Raw genomic sequence first — 20919 nt, 5'->3', positions numbered from 1 at the left:
GAATAGCGCGAAGCCTCCACATGCGCTACGTCTCCGCGGTAATGCGCTCAACAAGCCACGTGATAAGATGCACGGATTGACGGTCTCAGACGCAGAGGCAACTGAGATTCGTCCTCCGCCACCCGGAATGAGGCGAGTCACTACACCACCACGAGGATGACTCACATTTTTATTTGATTGAAGAAGTGTGAGATTTGGTTGAGATACAGCCAGAATTGTTCTTATAACTCTTTTTGTTCTCTTATCTATTCTCTCTTTCTGTCTGCAGGAGCAGGATGTCGTGTCTCGATGTCGGTGGGCTGCAGGTTTTAGCAGTTCTGCTTGTGTTCTGCACTGGCTGTGGTGAGTCCCACTTCACATTTGTTTTATAATGTTTTTCAATGTTGTTGCATGACCTCACGTTGTTGCATGTTTAATTCAGCAAGTGGCATCCAGATACCCCGATCTCAAATGTATCTGGTTTTGATGCATTTTTAATCCAATGTAAACACATCTGAAAATGTACATTTTGTTTTGGAATTCTGATCAAATAATCCGGTCATGAGTCAAGAAGTAGATGTTTAAAATCACAGATAGTATTTCTAGTTCACCCAATCTAGAGATAGACGATAATCGGTTTTATTGATATTTTTAACTGATATTTACACTTTTCCATGGAATCGGAGACTGTAAATTGCCCTGTAGGTATGAGTGAGAGTCTCCCAGCCACTGGGGGTTGAGTCAGGAAGGGCATCCGGCGTAAAACCTGTGCCATGTCAAATATGCGGATCACGAATGGTCCGCTGTGGCGACTCCTAACGGGAGCTGCCGAAAGAAGAAGTTTTACACTGTTTCACTGAATCGTTTATCGGTTCTTTAATATCAGGTTTACCGATAAAGTTGGACACAAAAGACATTTTAAATATTTATTAAGTGAGGGGTTTTGAACAAGTGTATATTGCAACTAAAACTAGTCAAATTAATTGTTTGCAGACTGTGTCCAACCCTAATGATGTATAATGATACAAGCCGTTTCCTGCTATTTGAAATTTCATACACATTTTTTTAACAAAGTATTCACAAGGTTTGAACCTAATAATGAACATAGAATTACACATATAACAATTATTTAATAATTAAATGATACAAAATATAATTTAAGTGCTACTATATCAAAACTACTATGCAAAAAACAAACAAACAGTTTTTAACCAAACCCCTGCAAAGATGCAGCATGAGCTTATTTGTTTAATTCTTTAATATTTACAGCGTTTTCTGAAGTTAAAATATTTCATAATGTATGATTGTGCCTTTAAATATGTATGTATTTACACATGTATTACACTTGCTACATTACATATACATGTTTGTTTATATGCAATTGTGTGATTTACATTAAGTTACATTGATATGTATAACAAGCACTAAATTGGTACTGTCTCTTTAAGAGATCCTGCAGCTCCGTGAGCAAGTGTTTGCAGTTGAATGAGCGCATCGTTCATTAACGAGAGAGAAGTTGCTGTTGTGTTTACCCCATCCGTGCAATGTGTTATTAGAATGAATGTTTATTTGTACCTTTTTGATCACCAATTGACTGTAAATAACAGAAAGGATATTAAAAGAGACATGAAATGAAAATGGGGTGCACGGAACGGAACGAGGTAAAAATACACGGATCCAAAAGGAAACTTTTACTTGCATAATGTGTATGACTTTGCTTGTACAAGTATTTATTGTACAAGTTCTCAAATTCAAATCTAGCTCAAGTTTTGCAACACTTTTACTTTCCAACAGGGCAGGTGCATTACCAGTCTGTAGCCATGCTGTAAAACAGAGCATGTTGTGAAAACCATCCTTGAAAAAGTGCAGCCAAATGAGGTCAATTTCGTTGTAAAAGACAACACTGAATCCAGCTTCTTAATCGCCAGCTTCTTATTTAGTAAAAGGATTGCGGTGCGCGGTGCGCTTTGACACTACACAACTCAGTCTCTGGTGAATGAAATCTGAATATTTACTCGCCAGTGTCTAATAACAAACATATTTTAGTTGCATATGCGAGTGATTTACTCACAATGTAGAGGGCTGTATGCGCAATAATAGTTTTATAAAGCAGTTCACCAGAGGTTAGTGATGAATGATTAAGTTGTTAATGTGCCTAAAAGCAGAAATAAAACACAAATTAAAAATCAGTTATGCATATCGGTTTTCGGACACTTAACCCTTGTGTGTCAATTTAAAAAAGTTACTCAGAGGTCCTTAGAGGACAAAAATGTCCGCGTCAAAAATCTGCCATAATAATATTATTTATTAATATTATTTTCCATTTTCAATTAGTACATTTTTTTAACCAACATCAGTCCTGATCAAAACTACCAAATATTCATTCATTTTCAGGATTTTGACCCTTTAAATGCCAGTTTGTTTATATAATGCCACTGTTGTTTTTTACACACACACACACACACAAAACACACTGTGACATCCATACCAACACACACACACAATTTTATCTGCATCATTTATTCAGTTGGCCTGCAGTGCTCTATAATACAGCAAACAGAAAATAGGGGAAAAGCTTGTATTTGCTCCATAGGCTAAACATGAGATAAATGGCGCCATCTGGTGGAAAATATTAAAAATGTAAATTTTGAAGCCAGGACTCTGGAATGAAAGCATAATATCATAGAATTCATGATTTTATGCTTTAATGGCACTGGGATCAAATATTGCAGTTTTAATGGGTTTCAATGGGGACATTTTTGTCCTGAAGGTCCTGAGTGTAACTATTTTGTGTACACAGTGTATTATAGATGTGTTATAGGAACTGAGGTTGAAATATCAAAATTCCCCCAAAAAATACACACCTTTTGCAAAATGTATGCCATTGGCATTAACACAGACAAAATGATCGAAAAAACAAAAATGATAAAAACAAAAATGTCCCGAAGGTTGCACAAGGGTTAAATCACAATTCAATCATCGGATACAGTTCTTTACCGTCAGTTGTTGATCAAAAACAACAAAAATAGAAACATTTAACACATAATTACACATAAAGAACCCGTGCGACTCCACACTTATTAATGGAGAGACGCCAGCTGAACTGCTGCTATTAGCACTTGTTTTACATCGACATTAATACTTTAGGTATACATGTAAACCATGACCTTTCAAACTCGTACAGTGTTGTGTTATTGTAATTAGACAAAACTAATGCTCACATTTGATACTCTAATTAGCACAAAATACACACTGCGCATAGAAATATGGGTTAAATTAAAGTAACAAGCCACGACAGGTTGTGCTCTACAGTAGGCTAATATTATCATGGTAAGGGGCGCTCTTGCAGCAAAGCAGATTTTACTTTATCATTTGTTTTAGTTTACCCCTGGCATTTAAGCACTTTTCAACCATCGGGTGTATACCCAAAATGCTGCAGTGCAATAAGGTTTGGAACATAGCCATTATCTCAGTTCTTATGCTTTCTGAACACACATAGAAATGCTGTTAGTCATGTGGGAAGCGTTGACACAGCAGAAGTCTCGACCCATCTGATGTGGCGTGTGATTAGCAGGATGTAGAACTCTGTGCGTTTCCTCTGACAGGTTCTTTGTGCTGGTGTTGAATACCTCAATGAAGGCCCTCCTGCCGCTTAAACGAATCTGTGTGCGTGTGAGCGGCCGCAAAATGCTTTACAGGCCAAATTTTTTCACTGCAGCCCCAGTCCGCGGCTCTTTCATTAGCCTCTTTAGTGATGGTGGCCGTTTTGAAGAATGATGGGAAATCACTCCCCCCTGCCTGGACAATTTATGGCCCCTGTACATTGAGAGCTGCCCCCTGTAGAACGGACATTATTTACTGCTGTTGAAGGACATACGGCAGGCAAAAATAGAGCGTTTTTTAACTGGTTACCGCTAAGACGCTCAGCTAGTTCACATGTTGTTGTTGTTTGAAGTGCACTAAACTAAAAGTAGCGATGCTAGTATTTTAGCTACAGTTTTCAGTATTTGCGACGGGGGGGTTCCCCTTTTTCTCCCAATTTGGAATGCCCAATTCCCAATGCGCTCTAAGTCCTCGTGGTCGCATAGTGACTCGCCTCAGTCCGGGTGGCGGAGGACGAATCTCAGTTGCCTCCGCGTCTGAGACAGTCAACCCGCGCATCTTATCATGTGGCTTGTTGAGCGCGTTGCCACGGAGACATAGCACGTGTGGAGGCTTCACGCCATCCACCTCGGCAACCACGCTCAACTCACCATGCGCCCCACCGAGAACAAACCACATTATAGCGACCACGAGGAGGTTACCCCATGTGACTCTACCCTTCCTAGCAACCGGGCCAGTTTGGTTGCTTATGAGACCTGGCTGGAGTCACTCAGCACGCCCTGGGATTCGAACTAGCGAACTAGCGAACTCCAGGGGTGGTAGCCAGCGGACAGTAGCTGTTTTCAAAATAGTGTAGCTTTTGCAGTAACGAACTATTTCTGCATGCCGTAAAAGTCCCCATGCAACGTTTTTGCTAAGCTAACAACAAAATACTCTAATAAACATAAACAATGCATAGCACACAAAAAGTCTCGAAGCTCGTTGCAGTGCATTCTGAGATTGCATCTAAAAAGGCAGCATAATGTCTCTGCCTACCTTCTGCACAGCCTGATCTCATTAATATACGTTGCTATTTGTACGTTAATATTTGTAACATTTAAACGTACATGTTTGTACATTTGGATAGACACTAAAACGGGCAATATGGACGATTCTAGTATGTCTAATATATTTCTAAATGGCAAAATTCAGTACAAAAGTAGTCCAAAGGGTGATGCGCTACATCCGCTGTGCTCCCTGACGGCATACAATAGCTTTTGTATTTTTTTGTCCGTTTCTATAGGTTTTAATTCGGAAAATGATGACGTTTAGATGCTGTCAATATTGTACGTTTCGGTGTTTATGCAAACGAAAGAGAATGTACGTTTGCTTGAACCAAACTTTATGTTAGAATACATATGAATTCTCATGAGATCGTGTTGTTCTGTAACAGCTTACGCATCTGGAGCACACCATTGATGCCTAAAAGTGTTGTCTAGGTAGGCAGCTCACTAGGTCTTGGAACAGAGGCTGATCTGAAATGCTTGGCATTGTTAAAGCTGAATGTATTGACGACTGGAGACTTCAGTTCTTTTGAATCAGATTTACTGTTTCGAGCCGAGAACCCCCACCCCCCACCTCATCTCTCCTGGGTACCGAGAAGCGGTTGCCATGGTTATGGTGTTGAGGGCTCAGAGGTGTAAATGACTGCAGGTGCCGCGCTGTTTATGTCTTAAATCAAGGTATGAGTAATTTTACACTTTAAAAAAATCCTTTTAAATTTACTGTAAAAAAACAGCTGTGGTTCCCAAAAATTCACTGTACAAAATGCAGTTATCATGTTTTGACACTGAAATAATGCAATAAAAATGAACTAAACAACATAAAATGTAACATTAATCACCATATTGTGCATAACTGACATATACATACCAAAAATAAGAAGAAGCATATATATTTAGGTAAAATATAATCAAATAACATGGGTCACGCAAGGACTTCTGGGAATGCGTAATTATTATTTTTCACTGTATTTTTTATTTTTTTTACAGTAGTTTACTGTAAAATTGCATATATTGTCTTGATAAGCATAATATAAATATTCAATGTTAACTATAAGATAAATCATACTTTCTTTTGTTTTGTTACAATATTCTACCATGAAATTACATTTATTGTCTTATAAAATATATTAAAATATATTTTTCACTGTATACAGTAGTAACAAATTAACAGTTTTTTTTTATTGTAGCATTTTAACATTCTTTTTCTTCTTAAAATTACGATTTTATGTTTACAGTGTATCAAGGTAACTGTATATACCTGTATGAATCACAATTGTTTATTTATTTATTTGCTGCAAATTCAACAAAAAAGGGTCTATATTTTAATAACCATATTGCAATGGTTATTCCTGACCAATCAGTGAATTAAATACTTTACAAATGAAAAGTTCTTCATGTCATTTGATTGTTTTCTTCTTTTGAATTTGATTGACATAAAACAAATAAGTAATAAGTCTGGCTCAAGTGCGAAAACTGCTCGACTTAAAAACAAAAATCAAATAAAATGTGTAATTGCGACTCTAAATACTGATTGGATGAGCCACATTCAAAGCTGTTGTAAAATAGCCGATAGTGGCACCCCTGTGACCGCACATCAATTGCAATCTGTGTGTTAATAATGTGGCGTGTTATAACATTGCACGGCAGCTATAAACAACTAAACTCCACTTTGCATTGTGACTAACAGACAGTCTTAAAAACAAGTACTTCCTCATCTTGATTTGTTTTGGAAGGTGTCCTGCTCCGATTTTTTGCATTACCAGTTGACATATTTCTATTTTGCATACTGTACAGTCATACCGCCCAGAACTAATGTGCTGTATCCTCATGTATGCTGTGTATCTCATTAAAGAAGGTAATGAGTTGGTTTTTGAATAAAGACGAACCCCTGCAGGGGTGAATCCAGTCTATCTAAATGCAGATTTGAGCTTTCATTATCTTATTCTAACTCGAGGAAATGTTCTCATTCATAAATCCACATTGAATCAAGGATCTGCAGTTGATTTTCTCTGCATTTACCGTTACAAATTGATCATGGAGGAGAGACCATGTGTGAATCTGGGAGTTGGGTTTATTTGCAGATTAGTTTGCAGATGTGGATCCTTCTCGTTTATAATATACCAGGTTATTTACATGTTCAGCTCCACCATCACAACATGGCACAAAATCAGTTGTAGACGTTTTGAGAAAGTCACTGTCGGGATAAAAGGACTGAATTTATTAATAGATACTTCAGATTTTATCACTTAAAATATTCTAGACACACATGAGCAAATATAGAGTGAGATCCAGTTAACTGGGACAAAAGTCATTTCTCAAAGTCAGCTGCAGTGAGAAAATTGTGTTGCATTCAGCCGCACTGTTTGAAGAATAACCACACTTGAGTCTCATTTTCAGAGATGAATTTTCAAAGAGCTTCTTGTAATATTTCATTCACATCTCTGAAGAGTTTTCTGTCTCTCTCACTTCATTTGGTGCTGAAGAACAAATACTATTCATGTATTTTCAATATCTGACACTTAAAGGCAAAACAAGGACTTTTAATAAATTGGTTATTCAGCTACTGTTTGTTTGGATAACACAAACTGAACTGCTGCTCTCTTTATGTAAAAACAAACAGTCGATTTGATTGGACAGCAGTCACTGCAGTGCAAGATGCAGCCTGATCTCATGAAACTTACGTGAACATGACAAAATGTTTGCAAATCAAATTGTATGTGCTGTATAACACGTTTGGCTGCAGGTTTCCAGTGAAATGTCCAGCTGGGGGCGCCAAAAGCAAGTAAAATGGTGTCGTATTCAGACGAGGTTTTAAGGTGAATTTTAGATACATTTTTAAAAACATACCTCCCTAACCTAAAACTTTTGCCTGAACCTAACCAATAGTGTTTTTAAATATAAATGACACATTAAAAAGACATCCTTACCATATCAATACCTTTTTAAATGCAGAAGCTCAATGAAAAAGCACATTTTCTGAAGCAGCCGCTTCATTTCGTGCCACTTCTATGGCTATGTCATGTATCAGCTTGAGTTCATGACTGGTTTTGAACCACGGTCCTTCGATCCACAAGGCTAACGCTATATCAGGTGAGCTACCGTGCAAGATAATAATGTAGGGAATGAGTGTATATATGTAGGTGGGTCTGTAGGACAAGCATTAAAATGTATCATTTTTCAAAAGATGTGTTTGAGTAAAAGTGTGTTGATATCATAAAATTGCAGGGTCTGAGGAATAGAGAGAACATTTGTATTTATAAAGTCATTATCAGCCATTAATGTCATGATTTGAGTGAAAGTGAAGAAAACACGCAGTTGTTGTATTGCCACTGGTGTTCATTTCAGCTGGAAACTGCAGGGAATTGTACCTGGAGACACTTATAACAAGTTTTGCAAAAAATGCAAATAGTCACGTTTTCACTATGCAAGATGAGTCATCATTATTTTTGTTTTGTTTTCCTGTAACACTCAAAAGATATATGCACTTCAATTTCATAACAAAATCCCATCAAATTGTATTTGATCATTTTTAACAAAGAATATGTATTAAAGTATATATTTGTTATTTTTTTTGCTTAAAATTACTCAATTAGGGGCCTGGGTAGCTCAGCGAGTATTGACGCCGACGACCACACCTGGAGTCGCGAGTTTGAATCCAGGGTGTGCTGAGTGACTCCAGCCAGGTCTCCTAAGCAACCAAATTGCTAGGGAGGGTAGAGTCACATGGGGTAACCTCCTCGTGGTCGTGATTAGTGGTTCTCGCTCTCAGTGGGGCGCGTGATAAGTTGTGTGTGGATCGTGGAGAGTAGCATGAGCCTCCACATGCTGTGAGTCTCCGCGGTATCATGCACAACGAGTCACGTGATAAGATGCGCAGATTGACGGTCTCAGAAGTGTAGGCAACTGAGACTTGTCCTCCGCCACCCGGATTGAGGTGAGTAACCGCGCCACCACGAGGACCTGCTAAGTAGTGGGGATTGGATATTCCAAACTGGGAGAAAAGGGGATAAATAATAATAATAATAATAATTACTCTATTACTCAATGGAAACTGAGAACCGGTTCTTATTCAGAACCAGTTCTATCTTTTAAAAAATACCAGAACTGAATGTTTTTCATGACTTTCGGTTCTCTTAACGGTTCTCGAACGTGCATTCTTACGCTGATACGGATGTAAACCAGTACTAAAATACTATTTACTGTGTTTCCTGCGCAACTATGCAGCGGGACTCCAACACCGGTAATAATGAACAGCACAAAACATACAGCGCGACAAGAGTAGTCTGATTCCTGAATGAATAACTCTTATAAGTCTGTTCTTTTGAATCTACAGCATGAAACATACAGTGCTTCCTACCAAAAGAATGACTTTTATCAGCACATTCTTTTTAGTGAACCAAACAATGTCTGAACCGCAAGTCATGTTCGAAGTGAACCAAGAACTCAGAGTAATAACTGGATGGTTGTTGATATTACCATGTTTAGTTAAAGGTACACATTAATTCATGAAACCATTAAGGAACCGGAATCGTTAAGTGGAATCAGAAACGGAACCAGAAACTCCTTACGATTCCCATTCCTATAGATGGCATCATAGCTAGCACACATGGACTTAAAGCCACAAAACTCTAATTTTGATCTTTAGAATTGGAAAAACACTCTTTAGCGTCAATTTTAATTCTGTTTTATTTGAGCAGTTTTTAATTCCCTCTCTCTTCCTCAACTCTTCTAGGTCTGACTCAAGCAGAGACTCTTGTGACTGTCCGAAGAGTAACCCGCCCGTCTTTGCGACACCCTTTAGCGGGCTCCGCCCTCCTCCCGTGTGTGTTCACCTTGTCGCCGGGCCTCTCACCAGGTCACGGCCCATACATCCACTGGACCCATCGCTCAGGAGACCAGGAGAGGACAGTCCTGTCTGCCCGGGACGGGGTGGTGAAGGTACACAAGGCTTACGCAGGACGGGTCAGTTTGCCGGGTTACTCCGCCAACCCGCTGAACGCATCACTGGCGCTCTCGCAGCTCCGCTCCAATGATTCCGGGACTTTCCAATGTCACGTCGCACTGGGAGACAATTATGAGCAGGATACAGTCAACCTTGAGATCACAGGTGAGATACAAACAGGTTGAAGTCGTCTGTTAGGTGTTAATGGTTTAGTTTTCCCCAAAATGAAAGTTCTGTCATTATTTACTCATCCTCATGTCATTCCAAACCCATATCGTTCTTCTTTGGAACAGTGGATATTTTTCTGTGATAAGAATGTCCCGGTTACTCTTTAACTTTTAATGAAATCACAGTGATTATACCGTCTATATTTTGGGTTTGTTCTTCAGACAAATCCATCGTACGACTTTAGTACACTTGAAATTGAAATGTAGTGTGTGAGTCATATGGACTAGATATATGATACTTTTATGGTGCTTTTTAAACTTGATAGACAGTCCCCTGTCACTTTTGATTATTTGGAACAGAGCAGTCAGGATATTCTTAAAAAAACAAACTCAAAACAGGAAGGGCTCTAGCAGGCCCGTGGGTTTGTGGGGCCCTAGGCGAAATCATACATTTTTTAAATTTTTATTCCCAATACTTAGTAGGTCCTCGTGGTGGCGTGGTCACTCACCTCAATCCGTGTGGCGGAGGACAAGTCACGGCGCAAATCATGTGAATACAGTTTCTCGATTGCTGTTGCAATTATGAGTTTAATGCCATTGCAATAAATATGCAACCTATGGGGACTAGTTCTTTCAATTTGATTATGGGAAATGTTTAATGTTTTAATGCATTTCTATTTTTAAACTGTGGAATATTTGGAAAATGTTAATAAACATTTTTCTTTTCTTTTTTTTTTCTTTTATAAGAAGGAAATAAATGGATAATAAGTGTATATACAGTCAAATTTAAGCAATTGTGATTAAATATTTTAATCAACTGACAGCACTAATTTATATTTTAGCATCAACATTACATTTATGCATTTTGGCAGATGCTTTTACCCAAAGCAACTTAAAGTGCACTTATTACAGGGACAATCCCCCTGAGCAACCTGGAGTTAAGTGCCTTCCTCAAGGACACAATGGTGGTGTCTGTGGGGATTGAACTGGCAACCTTCTGATGACCAGTTCTGTGCTTTAGCCCACTACACAACACCAACAACTTGATACAGAAGTACTGGTACTTTTAAAAACATTCAGGGCTTTTCTAGAAGCATTCAGGGCTTTTCTAAAACATTCAGAGCTTTTCTAAAAGCATTCATGGATTTTCTAGAAGCATTCAGGGCTTTAACAAAACATTTGTGTCGTTTCTAAAAGCATTCAGAGCTTTTCTAAAAACATTCAGGGCTTTTCTAAAAGCATTCATAGATTTTCTAAAAGCATTCAGGGCTTTTCTAAAAACATTCAGGGCTTTTCTAAAAGCATTCATAGATTTTCTAGAAGCATTCAGGGCTTTTCTAAAAGCAATTAGGGCTTTTGTACAAATATATTATGAACATTGCCTGTATGCTTGCATAAAATATAGCCTATTGCAACAGTACTTGCTAGGAGAAGAAATTATAAAGATAGTGAGCGATTTCGGGTTCGAGTCAGGTTCGAGTTTCATTTTCAGGCTTGTGCAGTCCTCTACTACTTTGTGCATGACATGAGTAATTTTTCCAACAATTGTTTACAAACAGATTTTTTTCACTTTTAATTGACTATCACAATTCCAGTGGGTCAGAAGTTTACATACACTAAGTTAACTGTGCCTTTAAGCAGCTTGGTAAATTCCAGAAAATGATTTAAAGCCTTTAGGCAATTAGCCAATTAGCTTCTGATAGGCTAATTGGAGTCAATTGGAGGTGTATCTGTGGATGTATTTTAAGGCCTGCCTTCAAACTCAATGCCTCTTTGCTTGGAAAATCAAAAGAAATCAACCAAGACTTTAGAAAAAAAATTGTGGACCTCCACAAGTCTGGTTCATCCTTGGGAGCAATTTCAAAATGCCTGAAGGTACCACATTCATCTGTACAAACAATAGTACTTAAGTATAAACACCATGGGACCACGCAGCCATCATACCGCTCAGGAAGGAGACGCATTCAAAATTTCAAAGTGCAAATCAATCCCAGAACAACAGCAAAGGACCTTGTGAAGATGCTGGAGGAAACAGGTAGACAAGTATCTATATCCACAGTAAAACGAGTCCTATATCGACATAACCTGAAAGACTGCTCAGCAAGGAAGAAGCCACTGCTCCAAAACCACCATAAAACACCAGACTACAGTTTGCAAGTGCACATGGGGACAAAGATCTTACTTTTTGGAGAAATGTCCTCTGGTCTGATGAAACAAAAATTTAACTGTTTGGCCATAATGACCATCATTATGATTGGAGGAAAAAGGGTGAGGCTTGCCAGCCGAAGAACACCATACCAACTGTGAAGCATGGGGGTGGCAGCATCATGTTGTGGGGGTGCTTTGCTGCAGGAGGGACTGATGCACTTTACAAAATAGATGGCATCATGAGGAAGGAAAATTATGTGGATATATTGAAGCAACATCTCAAGACATCAGCCAGGAAGTTAAAGCTCGGTTGCAAATGAGTCTTCCAAATGGACAATGACCCCAAGCATACCTCCAAAGTTGTGGCAAAATGCTTAAGGACAACAAAGTCAAGGTATTGGAGTGGCCATCACAAAGCCCTGACCTCAATCTGATAGAACATTTGTGGGCAGAACTGAAAAAGCATGTGCGAGCAAGGAGGCCTACAAACCTGACTCAGTTACACCAGTTCTGTCTGGAGGAATGGGACAACATTACAGCAACTTATTGTGAGAAGCTTGTGGAAGGATACCCAAAACATTTGACCCAAGTTAAACAATTTAAAGACAATGCTCCCAAATACTAACAAAGTGTATGTAAACTTCTGACCCACTGGGAATGTGATGAAAGAAATAAAAGCTGAAATAAATCATTCTCTCTACTATTATTCTGACATTTCACATTCTTAAAATAAAGTAGTGATCCTAACTGACCTAAGACAGGGAATGTTTTCTACGATTAAATGTCAGGAATTGTGAAAAACTGAGTTTAAATGTATTTGGCTAAGGTGTATGTAAACTTTTGACTTCAACTGCATCTTACATGACTCAAACACTCTCTAAACCTCAACTGCTTGCTGATGCACGCCTCTGGAATAATCTACGAGGTTCCTGCTTAGCTTCTTACATTTCAGTCCCGCCTTCATCAATTTGATTGGCTATCTCAAATGACATTGACGAGCGGTGTTAGACTGCTGAGCACGCTAAAAATGACACTTTTTTAAACCATTATGTTATTACCGCAACAACTTAAAGACAATTAGATAGTAGAGCATAATGGACAGTAGTAGAACAGCAACAAGGATATAAATTATTGGGGGTGGGGGACAATTTGGCCATATCTGATTATTGAGCGGGACTGTCCCCCTCAATGTATATCGTTGTTATGGCCCTGGTTCTAGTTCACCATTGTGTCTTTGAATTTGGCCTTCTAACAAATATAGTGTTAAAAAAAGGTTTAATTGATGCTAAATACAGGAGACTCAAAGGTTCAGCAATCAATGATGTTTGCTCAAAACTCAAGAGTGATCGTCACAGTGAATTATTCTGTCAATATCATATTAATTTGACGATTTAGCATTTTTTCTGTCTTACTTGAGCTCTGCTTGGTCATGAAGCTCTCATTAACTGGTTAATTGGTCATAACTCTTTAATTAGAGCAGATCGATTACCTGAGGACAAGAGATCGTTTGAGATCTGCTATGGAGATCATTAGCAAAACAGGAGGAGTTTAATGAGGGAAATTAGCCTAAACCACTGATTTATCGTTATTTATGAATCCTGTATGTGTTCCATACATGTGAAGTGAAGATGAGTGGCATTGAAAAGAGCGTCATTTTAAAATTAAATTTAAAAATGAGAAAATAGCATTTCCTTTGTAGCCGATAATTAGTTATTTTTGTCCGATAAACAAGATTATAGCCTATATTATAAAATCTAAATGGTTCCAATTCACACCAATTTTAAATTTTAATCTAGAATTCATGTTTTTGAGACTTTACAGACATTACAGCTGATTTTCTATAAAATGATACATTATCAATTCTGAATCTATGTACTGATTATCATTATCCCATGTCTGTCAAACATGTTGAGTGATCCAAACATCATCTGCAGCCTGAAACTGAACTTTAAATAGGAAGTTTGGATTGAATACACGTACATAGATCACTATAGGATGCTCCCTTGCTCCCTGTTTAGTGAACGACTTAACCTCAAGTGTGCTGTCTGTCTGCACTGGTCTCAGAACAGTTTGAAATGCACCTTATTTTCATCCTAATTCCATATAAAGCCTCTGAAAGACACATTTTTCAGCTTTTGCATGAATACATTTATTCTCAACGTGAAAATGCACAATAAATATAGGAATGCATTTATTAATGTTAATGAATAGAACCGTATTGATAACAAAATTAAAAAAATGTGTATTAAAATGAAGCAACTTGACCCACAGATGTGTTAATGTTGAAAAATATTCAAAATAATTAACATCTTTTTTCAACTTTTGAGGGAATGCGGTGCCAGTGTCCACATATGTGGACATCATGTTTATCAGCTTGCTGACATGTGAAAAATGAACGGATTTTTTAAAGCGGCATATCAAATGAAACTAGAGACTCTACTCTTTACACCCAAACAGGTTTCAGTGAAAAAACTTAAAGAGCTTTCTTACCAGAGGCACTTTTGTTGGCACTGCACCCATAGCAGCGCTTCCTGGAAATCAACGTCATGCTGTTGTGTCACGTGACGCAGAAGTTTAACTCTTAAATGACAGTGTAGGGTCTTGCGAACTGTATTCAGTCGGTTTTAATTTATTTAAATTATGCGTTGCGTATAGTAAAGCCAAAATACAATGTCCACACGTGTGGACGCGGGGTCACACAAGGTTAAAGCTAATATTATAAATCTATTCCCAGTTAGGTTGTTTTACCACTAATGAATTCACTGTTAATGTGTTTGTTTGTTTTCAGGTGTGGTGTTTCACTACCGTATGGCGGCAGACCGGTATTCTCTCTCCTTTGCGGACTCCGTTCGTGCATGTGAGCAGAATTCGGCTCAAATTGCCACTCCAGAGCAGCTGTGGGCAGCGTTTCACTCGGGCATGAACAGCTGTGCGGCCGGCTGGCTCAAAGATCAGACCGTCAGGTCAGACCACAACCATGTGACAAATCATTGATAAATTTCTTTTATAGCATATCACAGCAATTTATAGCAACAATTTAGGTCAGAAGCATTAATCAAACAGACACATGTGTTGTAATTCTGAGGAGTTTAAAGGAATGTTCCGGGTTCAATACAAGGCTTATAGACCTTTTCAAAAATGTAAACAATAATAAAGGAATTGTAGTGCTACTGCATAAATCTGGTCCTGAAGCACTTCCGGCAGCGGCATTTTTAAAAGCCAGAACTGTCAAAACAAAATGACTAGTGCAGACTTTTTGAGTCTAGCTAAAACGGAACAAATAAGACATATGCAAAAACTGAAAATAAACAATGAGGTGTCATTACCGGATCCTTTAAATAAGACTGAAGCAACAACCTATCTCAAAGGACATCAGAGTTCTACCTGAAGATATTGAAATGTGCACCATTATCATCTTGATACTATGTGCGTCTACATGAAAAAGGCGATGAGTTCAATTATTTCCTCATTGGAAAGTTCTGGAATATATGATCGCTCCCGTTATAATGAATAAAGCTGTTCAGACTTATCTCACAGTAAAATCAGAAACGAAGATTTTTCAATAGCTAAAATCGGTCAGCGCTTACCAAAATTCAAAACACTGCCCCCAGTGGCCACAGTGGTAAGTGTTGTTGGGCGTATTGGGCGTGTGAGCCCCATTTTCTGGATGAAATGTCCACAAAGGGGCGCCAAATGTGATTTTTTTTCTGTGATTCTAAACATTTCCAATTCTATTGGAGTTCCAGACCACCAAACAACGGCTCCAAATTTGAACGTTGACATTTTAAGACAATCATATTAACGTTTACGCTACTAGTGAAATGCTTCCTGCAGTTGTTTTAATAATAATAATAATAATAATAATACGTTTATTTTATATAGCGCCTTTCTTCAAACTCAAGGTCACTTTACAGGATATGTGTAAACAAAACTTTATTAAGAGTCAGAGAAGCATAGGTCAAAGAGATATGTTTTGAGACTGATTTTGAAATCATGTATGGAGGTGTGATCACAAAGAGACTGAGGGATAGAGCTCCAAAGCGAAGGGGCAAGTGTGCAAAAAGCCGTACCACCTAGTGAGTTCAGCTTGCAACGTGGAATGAATAATAGGCCCAAATCAGATGACCTGAGTGAGCGTAGTGGGGTATAGCGGCGTACAAGGTCAGTGATGTATGAGGGGGCAAGACCATTTAAAGCTTTGAATGTTGTAAGGAGATTTTGTGTTGGATACGATAGAAGAGAGGTAGCCAGTGTAGCCTACAAAGTATGGGAGTGATGTGAGAGGATTTCTTTGAGTAGGTGAGAACCCTAGCTGCTGAATTCTGGATGTACTGCAGTTTGTTTATCGATTTAGTCGGGAGGCCAGAAAAGAGGGCATTACAGTATTCAAGTCTAGAATTAATAAATACATGAACAAGAGTTTCTGCATCTTTGGTGCTAAGAATGGGGCGGAGTTGCGCAATGTTACGGAGATGATAGAAAGCAGTTTTTGTGAGAGAGGAGATGTGAGCATGGAAAGAGAGTGTGGGGTCAATGATAATGCCAAGATTACGAACGGTAGCAGAGGGTCTGACCAGGACACCATTAATATCGACCAACTGATCAGGGAGACGTGATAAAACAATTGGAGACCCAACTATCAGTATGTCAGTTTTATCAGTGTTGAGTTTTAGAAAGTTACTGATCATCCATAAGTTAATGTCTTTAATACATTCAGAGAGGGAACTTGTGGGGAATGGGGCGGTGTGCTTAGAGCTGATTTAAAGTTGAGTGTCATCAGCATAGCAGTGAAAGTTGAGGCCATGATGGCGAATAATGTGACCTAGAGGAAGCATATAGGTGATGAAGAGCAAAGGACCAAGTACAGAACCCTGGGGGACACCTTGAGAAACAGGAACAGATTTTGATTTATACTGACGAATAGAAATGAAGTGTTGGCGGCCAGAGAGGTAAGAGACGAACCAGGACAAAGTAGTGCCTGAGATGCCAACTGCTGAGAGCCTAGCGATGAGTATGCTATGAGAGATAGTGTCAAAAGCAGAACTGATGTCTAAAAGGACCAGGAAAGTGATGGCTCCAGAGTCCGCAGCCATCGGTAGATCGTTAACAACTTTGATGAGTGCAGTCTCAGTGCTGTGCAATTCAAAGAGATTGTGTGTGGCCAAATAGGACAGAAGCTGAGATGCAACCACTTTCTCCATAACTTTAGACAAAAAAGGAAGATTCGAAATAGGGCGATAATTTTTAAGATCAGTGGGGTCTAAGCCAGACTTTTTTTAAACTGGAGTGACAGCTGTAGATTTCAGTTCTGGAGGGACAAAGCCTGTACTAAATATCTTGTTGATAAGGTTTTGAATGTGTTTGACAACTAAACGGGAATGTTCTAGGAGCAAAGACTTCTCTTTCCCAAAACAACGGATATGCTTTGAAATGCATCTGTGGCATGCTGTCGATTACGGCGGAAAATAATTTAGACTCATAAAAGTCGAACAAAACAAACAAAAATCATGCTTACAGTAATGCACTTACAATGAAAGTCTATGGGGCAAGTTATTAAAATACACTAAAATACAGTAATGTAAATATTAACACATTAAAATGAACTTAAGTGCCATTAAAATTGTTTAGCCACAAGACTTACATGTAAACATTATACATGTTAATATGAGAATAGTGTTTGATAAATCACTTACTAACTACAGCATGTCTGTGGAAAGTTATGTCAATGTAAATGTAAGTCATGACAATGTAAAGCCAATGAACCCTGTAACATTCACACAATACATGCAAGGATACCAGAAAAAGATGTGATTCACCATATAAAATCCACCCGCTGGTATTTCTTCAGTAATGCATAGCCGGAAGTTCATTCGCCTAGAAAAGTAGTTCCACCCTTATAAAGGGGATTTAAACAACTTTACAGCTCAAATAACACATTTTTCTGTGGGAGCGTCAACATAAGTGCTTCAACAAAAATACAAGATTCACATTTCTGCTTTTAAACCCTCACATGCCCCATAGATGTTCAAGTGCATTAAACTGCATTTTTATTTTATTTTTTTTACAAACTGAGGCTTGAGTCGTTTTTTTTTTTTTTGTTATTTGTGGTAATCGACAGCATCCCACAGATGCTGTAGAATTTAACTTGTTTTGAACTCTGAATATTCCTTTAAAAGTCTACACGGGTTACATTTTTTTAAGTGATTAAAAAATACGTTCGCATTAACAATTACTTGAATACACTTCTACTATGATGAACCTGTTTTCAATTCATTTCAAAGACATTTTTAAGCTTTTTTTTTATTTTTGTTGTTTTGTTTTTTGTTTTGTTTTTTTGTTGGGAGTTAAAGTCTGAAATTTCTAAGTAGTTTAACTGGAAATGGTAAAAATAAATAAATAAATACAATTCTTATAAAAAGAAATTCATAAAAAAGAAATGTTGGCAGAAGTAGATAATATTTTATTATTATTATTATTATTATTATAGCTAAAAAATAAGCAATTAAACAATTATATATATATATATATATATATATATATATATATATATATATATATATATATATATATATTAATATATAAATATATTATTTATTTATTTATTTTTGCTGGGAGTTATAGTCTGACATTTCTAAGTAGTTTAACTGTCTGGAAATGGTAAAAAAAATTAAATAAATACAATTCTTATAAAAAGAAATGTTGGCATAAGTAGATAATATTTTATTATTATTATTATAGCTAAAAAATAAGCAATTAAACAATTCTATGTATATATATATATATATATATATATATATATATATATATATATATATATATATATATATATATATCAAATTTATTTATTTATTTATTTTTGCTGGGAGTTATAGTCTGACATTTCTAAGTAGTTTAACTGTCTGGAGACAGTAAAAATAAATAAATAAATAGATAAAATTCTCATAAAAATAAATTCTTAAAAAATAAATGTTGGCATAAATAGATAATCTTGTATTATTATTATTATTATTATTATTATTATAACTTAAAAAATAAGCAATTAAACTATTTTGATTTTAAATATTATTATTAATATTGTCCACCAAATCAAAGTCATGTGGTGTAAACAATATGCAGGTAGCCATTCTGTAGTCATGTGACAAAAAAAATAAAAATAAACATAAAACAGAGAGGACCTCTTTAGACCCTCATGACTGTGTGTGGAGCTTTTAAAATATATCAGATATTTTGACATTTTTATAAAAAGTAACATTTTGTTTAGGTCAAATGGAGTAACCCTGAAAAACTTCTTGACATTTGTGACTCAAAAATTCATGATATTTGTACAAAATAAATAAATAAATACCTTGAAAATGAATTATTAAGTTGTGTATGCTTGTGTGTATTCAAAGTGCAAGGAAAGTATTTTAACTTGATGGCTACAAAGTCATTAAATCGGTTTTTGTGGAAAAATTGCTATAAACGTTTTTTCAAAAATGTATAAAACCAAGATGAACACAAAGATTACATTCCTTCGAACTTGACACATATGCTTTAAATGAGATTTTTAAAAGATTTCTTATTTTTATCATCTTGGAAAACCTTATTATTTAACGTTAGATGAGAACTGATTGTGCTAACTCATTTTGTAACATGGTACAAACTCTGCGGAAGGTCTGCTGTAGCATTTTGTGCTCGCAGCATAAGGACACAAACTGTGACGAGTGTTAAATTCCAGCCGGGAGCACACAAATGCCCTTCACTTCAAGCTATTATAAGGATCCTCTTGTAATATTGCAGATTTATGATGATTTATTAGCAGTCTCCATGGCAACACAGAACTATTTGCATAACGATATCCAGATTCCACGAATTCCAACAGTTCTAACATTTTGTCAGATTTGACACCTCATCTCCTCTCCTCAGGTACCCCATCCAGAGACCAGAGCTCGGCTGCTATGGACACACAGAGTATTCTCGTGGAGTGAGGAATTATGGGAAACGCGATCCTGCCGAATTGTTCGATGTGTACTGTTTCGCCAGCGACATGGAAGGTGGGAATCTAGAAAATACAGCCCGGAAGTGTCATCATGCATACTTCATGCAAGCAAAGCATATATCAATATAACATTGACACAACTAAAGCAATAGTTGTGTCATTATTTACTCACTCTCTTGTCATACCAAAAGTTTTTATTCCAAACCATGATGGTGAATGGTGACCACAGGCTCCAAAAAGGACATAAATTTACCATTAAAGTAGTCCATACGACTCATGTGTTAGAGTCTAAGTCATGTGATGAACAAAATATAAGTCATTATTCACTCTCCAATCATTCATGCCGCAGGTTCAATATAAAGAGCATCAAGGGCCCTATTTTAAGAACACTGGTGCTAAGCCCAGCACTATGCTTTAAGTCATAAACACAAAGTCAATTGTGGTATTTTCATGCAAGCATGTGCTGAGTCTAGGTGCAAGTGGGTTTGGCAAAATTGCACGTGCAAAGCGCTAATGGGCTAGGTCAAGTATTTTAATTCTGAGGTTATCACACCATTTGCATCCTATTATATACTCCATTCCCTCAAGCACCAGTGATATGAACCAAGACAGCACATTCATAAGAAGTTGGTAGTGTACATGGCCTGTATGCAATGAATTAGATGAGAAAAAATCAAGCCAGAGATATTTCTACATTCAAATTACACTTCAAATTAACAAAGTGGTCAGAAAAATCATGCCAAATCCAAACGATTTACTCTTTCCAATTTCTTTCACCGGCACCTTTTGTGGTGACTTAAAAATCACTCCATGATAACAGGTGGAAATATGCCTTTGGGCCTACAAATTAGACCATAAATACAATTGTAAAAATAAACATAACAATAATAATAATTGAAAAATAAACCATGTCCTATTCAAGTTTAACACAAATCCCACAAAAATTGGATAAGACATAGCACACGGCTTTTGCGCGTAGCACTGCGCTTTGCGTGTTCACGATAATAGAGCCCCAAACGACTTTTCTCGCGTGTTCTCTGTTATCTAATCAGATTTAAA

General features: G+C 37.2%; 1 protein-coding gene across 2 annotated transcripts in view; it reads left to right on the top strand.

Annotated features, from left to right (window-relative positions):
• Positions 1-20919, top strand: part of LOC127441326 (neurocan core protein-like) — an 80644-nt gene that overhangs the window by 19848 nt on the left and 39877 nt on the right. For both annotated transcript variants that reach the window (XM_051698609.1, XM_051698610.1), the window contains exons 2-5: positions 269-342; positions 9358-9732; positions 14671-14845; positions 19788-19915. In XM_051698609.1, the coding sequence (XP_051554569.1) occupies positions 276-342; positions 9358-9732; positions 14671-14845; positions 19788-19915 (745 nt within the window). In that variant the 5' untranslated portion in view covers positions 269-275. The remainder of the gene's footprint in view (positions 1-268; positions 343-9357; positions 9733-14670; positions 14846-19787; positions 19916-20919) is intronic.

This window comes from Myxocyprinus asiaticus, chromosome 5 (assembly GCF_019703515.2).
Source record: "Myxocyprinus asiaticus isolate MX2 ecotype Aquarium Trade chromosome 5, UBuf_Myxa_2, whole genome shotgun sequence".
In the NCBI taxonomy this organism is placed as follows: Eukaryota; Metazoa; Chordata; class Actinopteri; order Cypriniformes; family Catostomidae; genus Myxocyprinus; species Myxocyprinus asiaticus.
The sequence above is the reverse complement of the archived record's forward strand: the minus strand, read 5'-3'. Positions and strand labels throughout refer to the sequence as shown.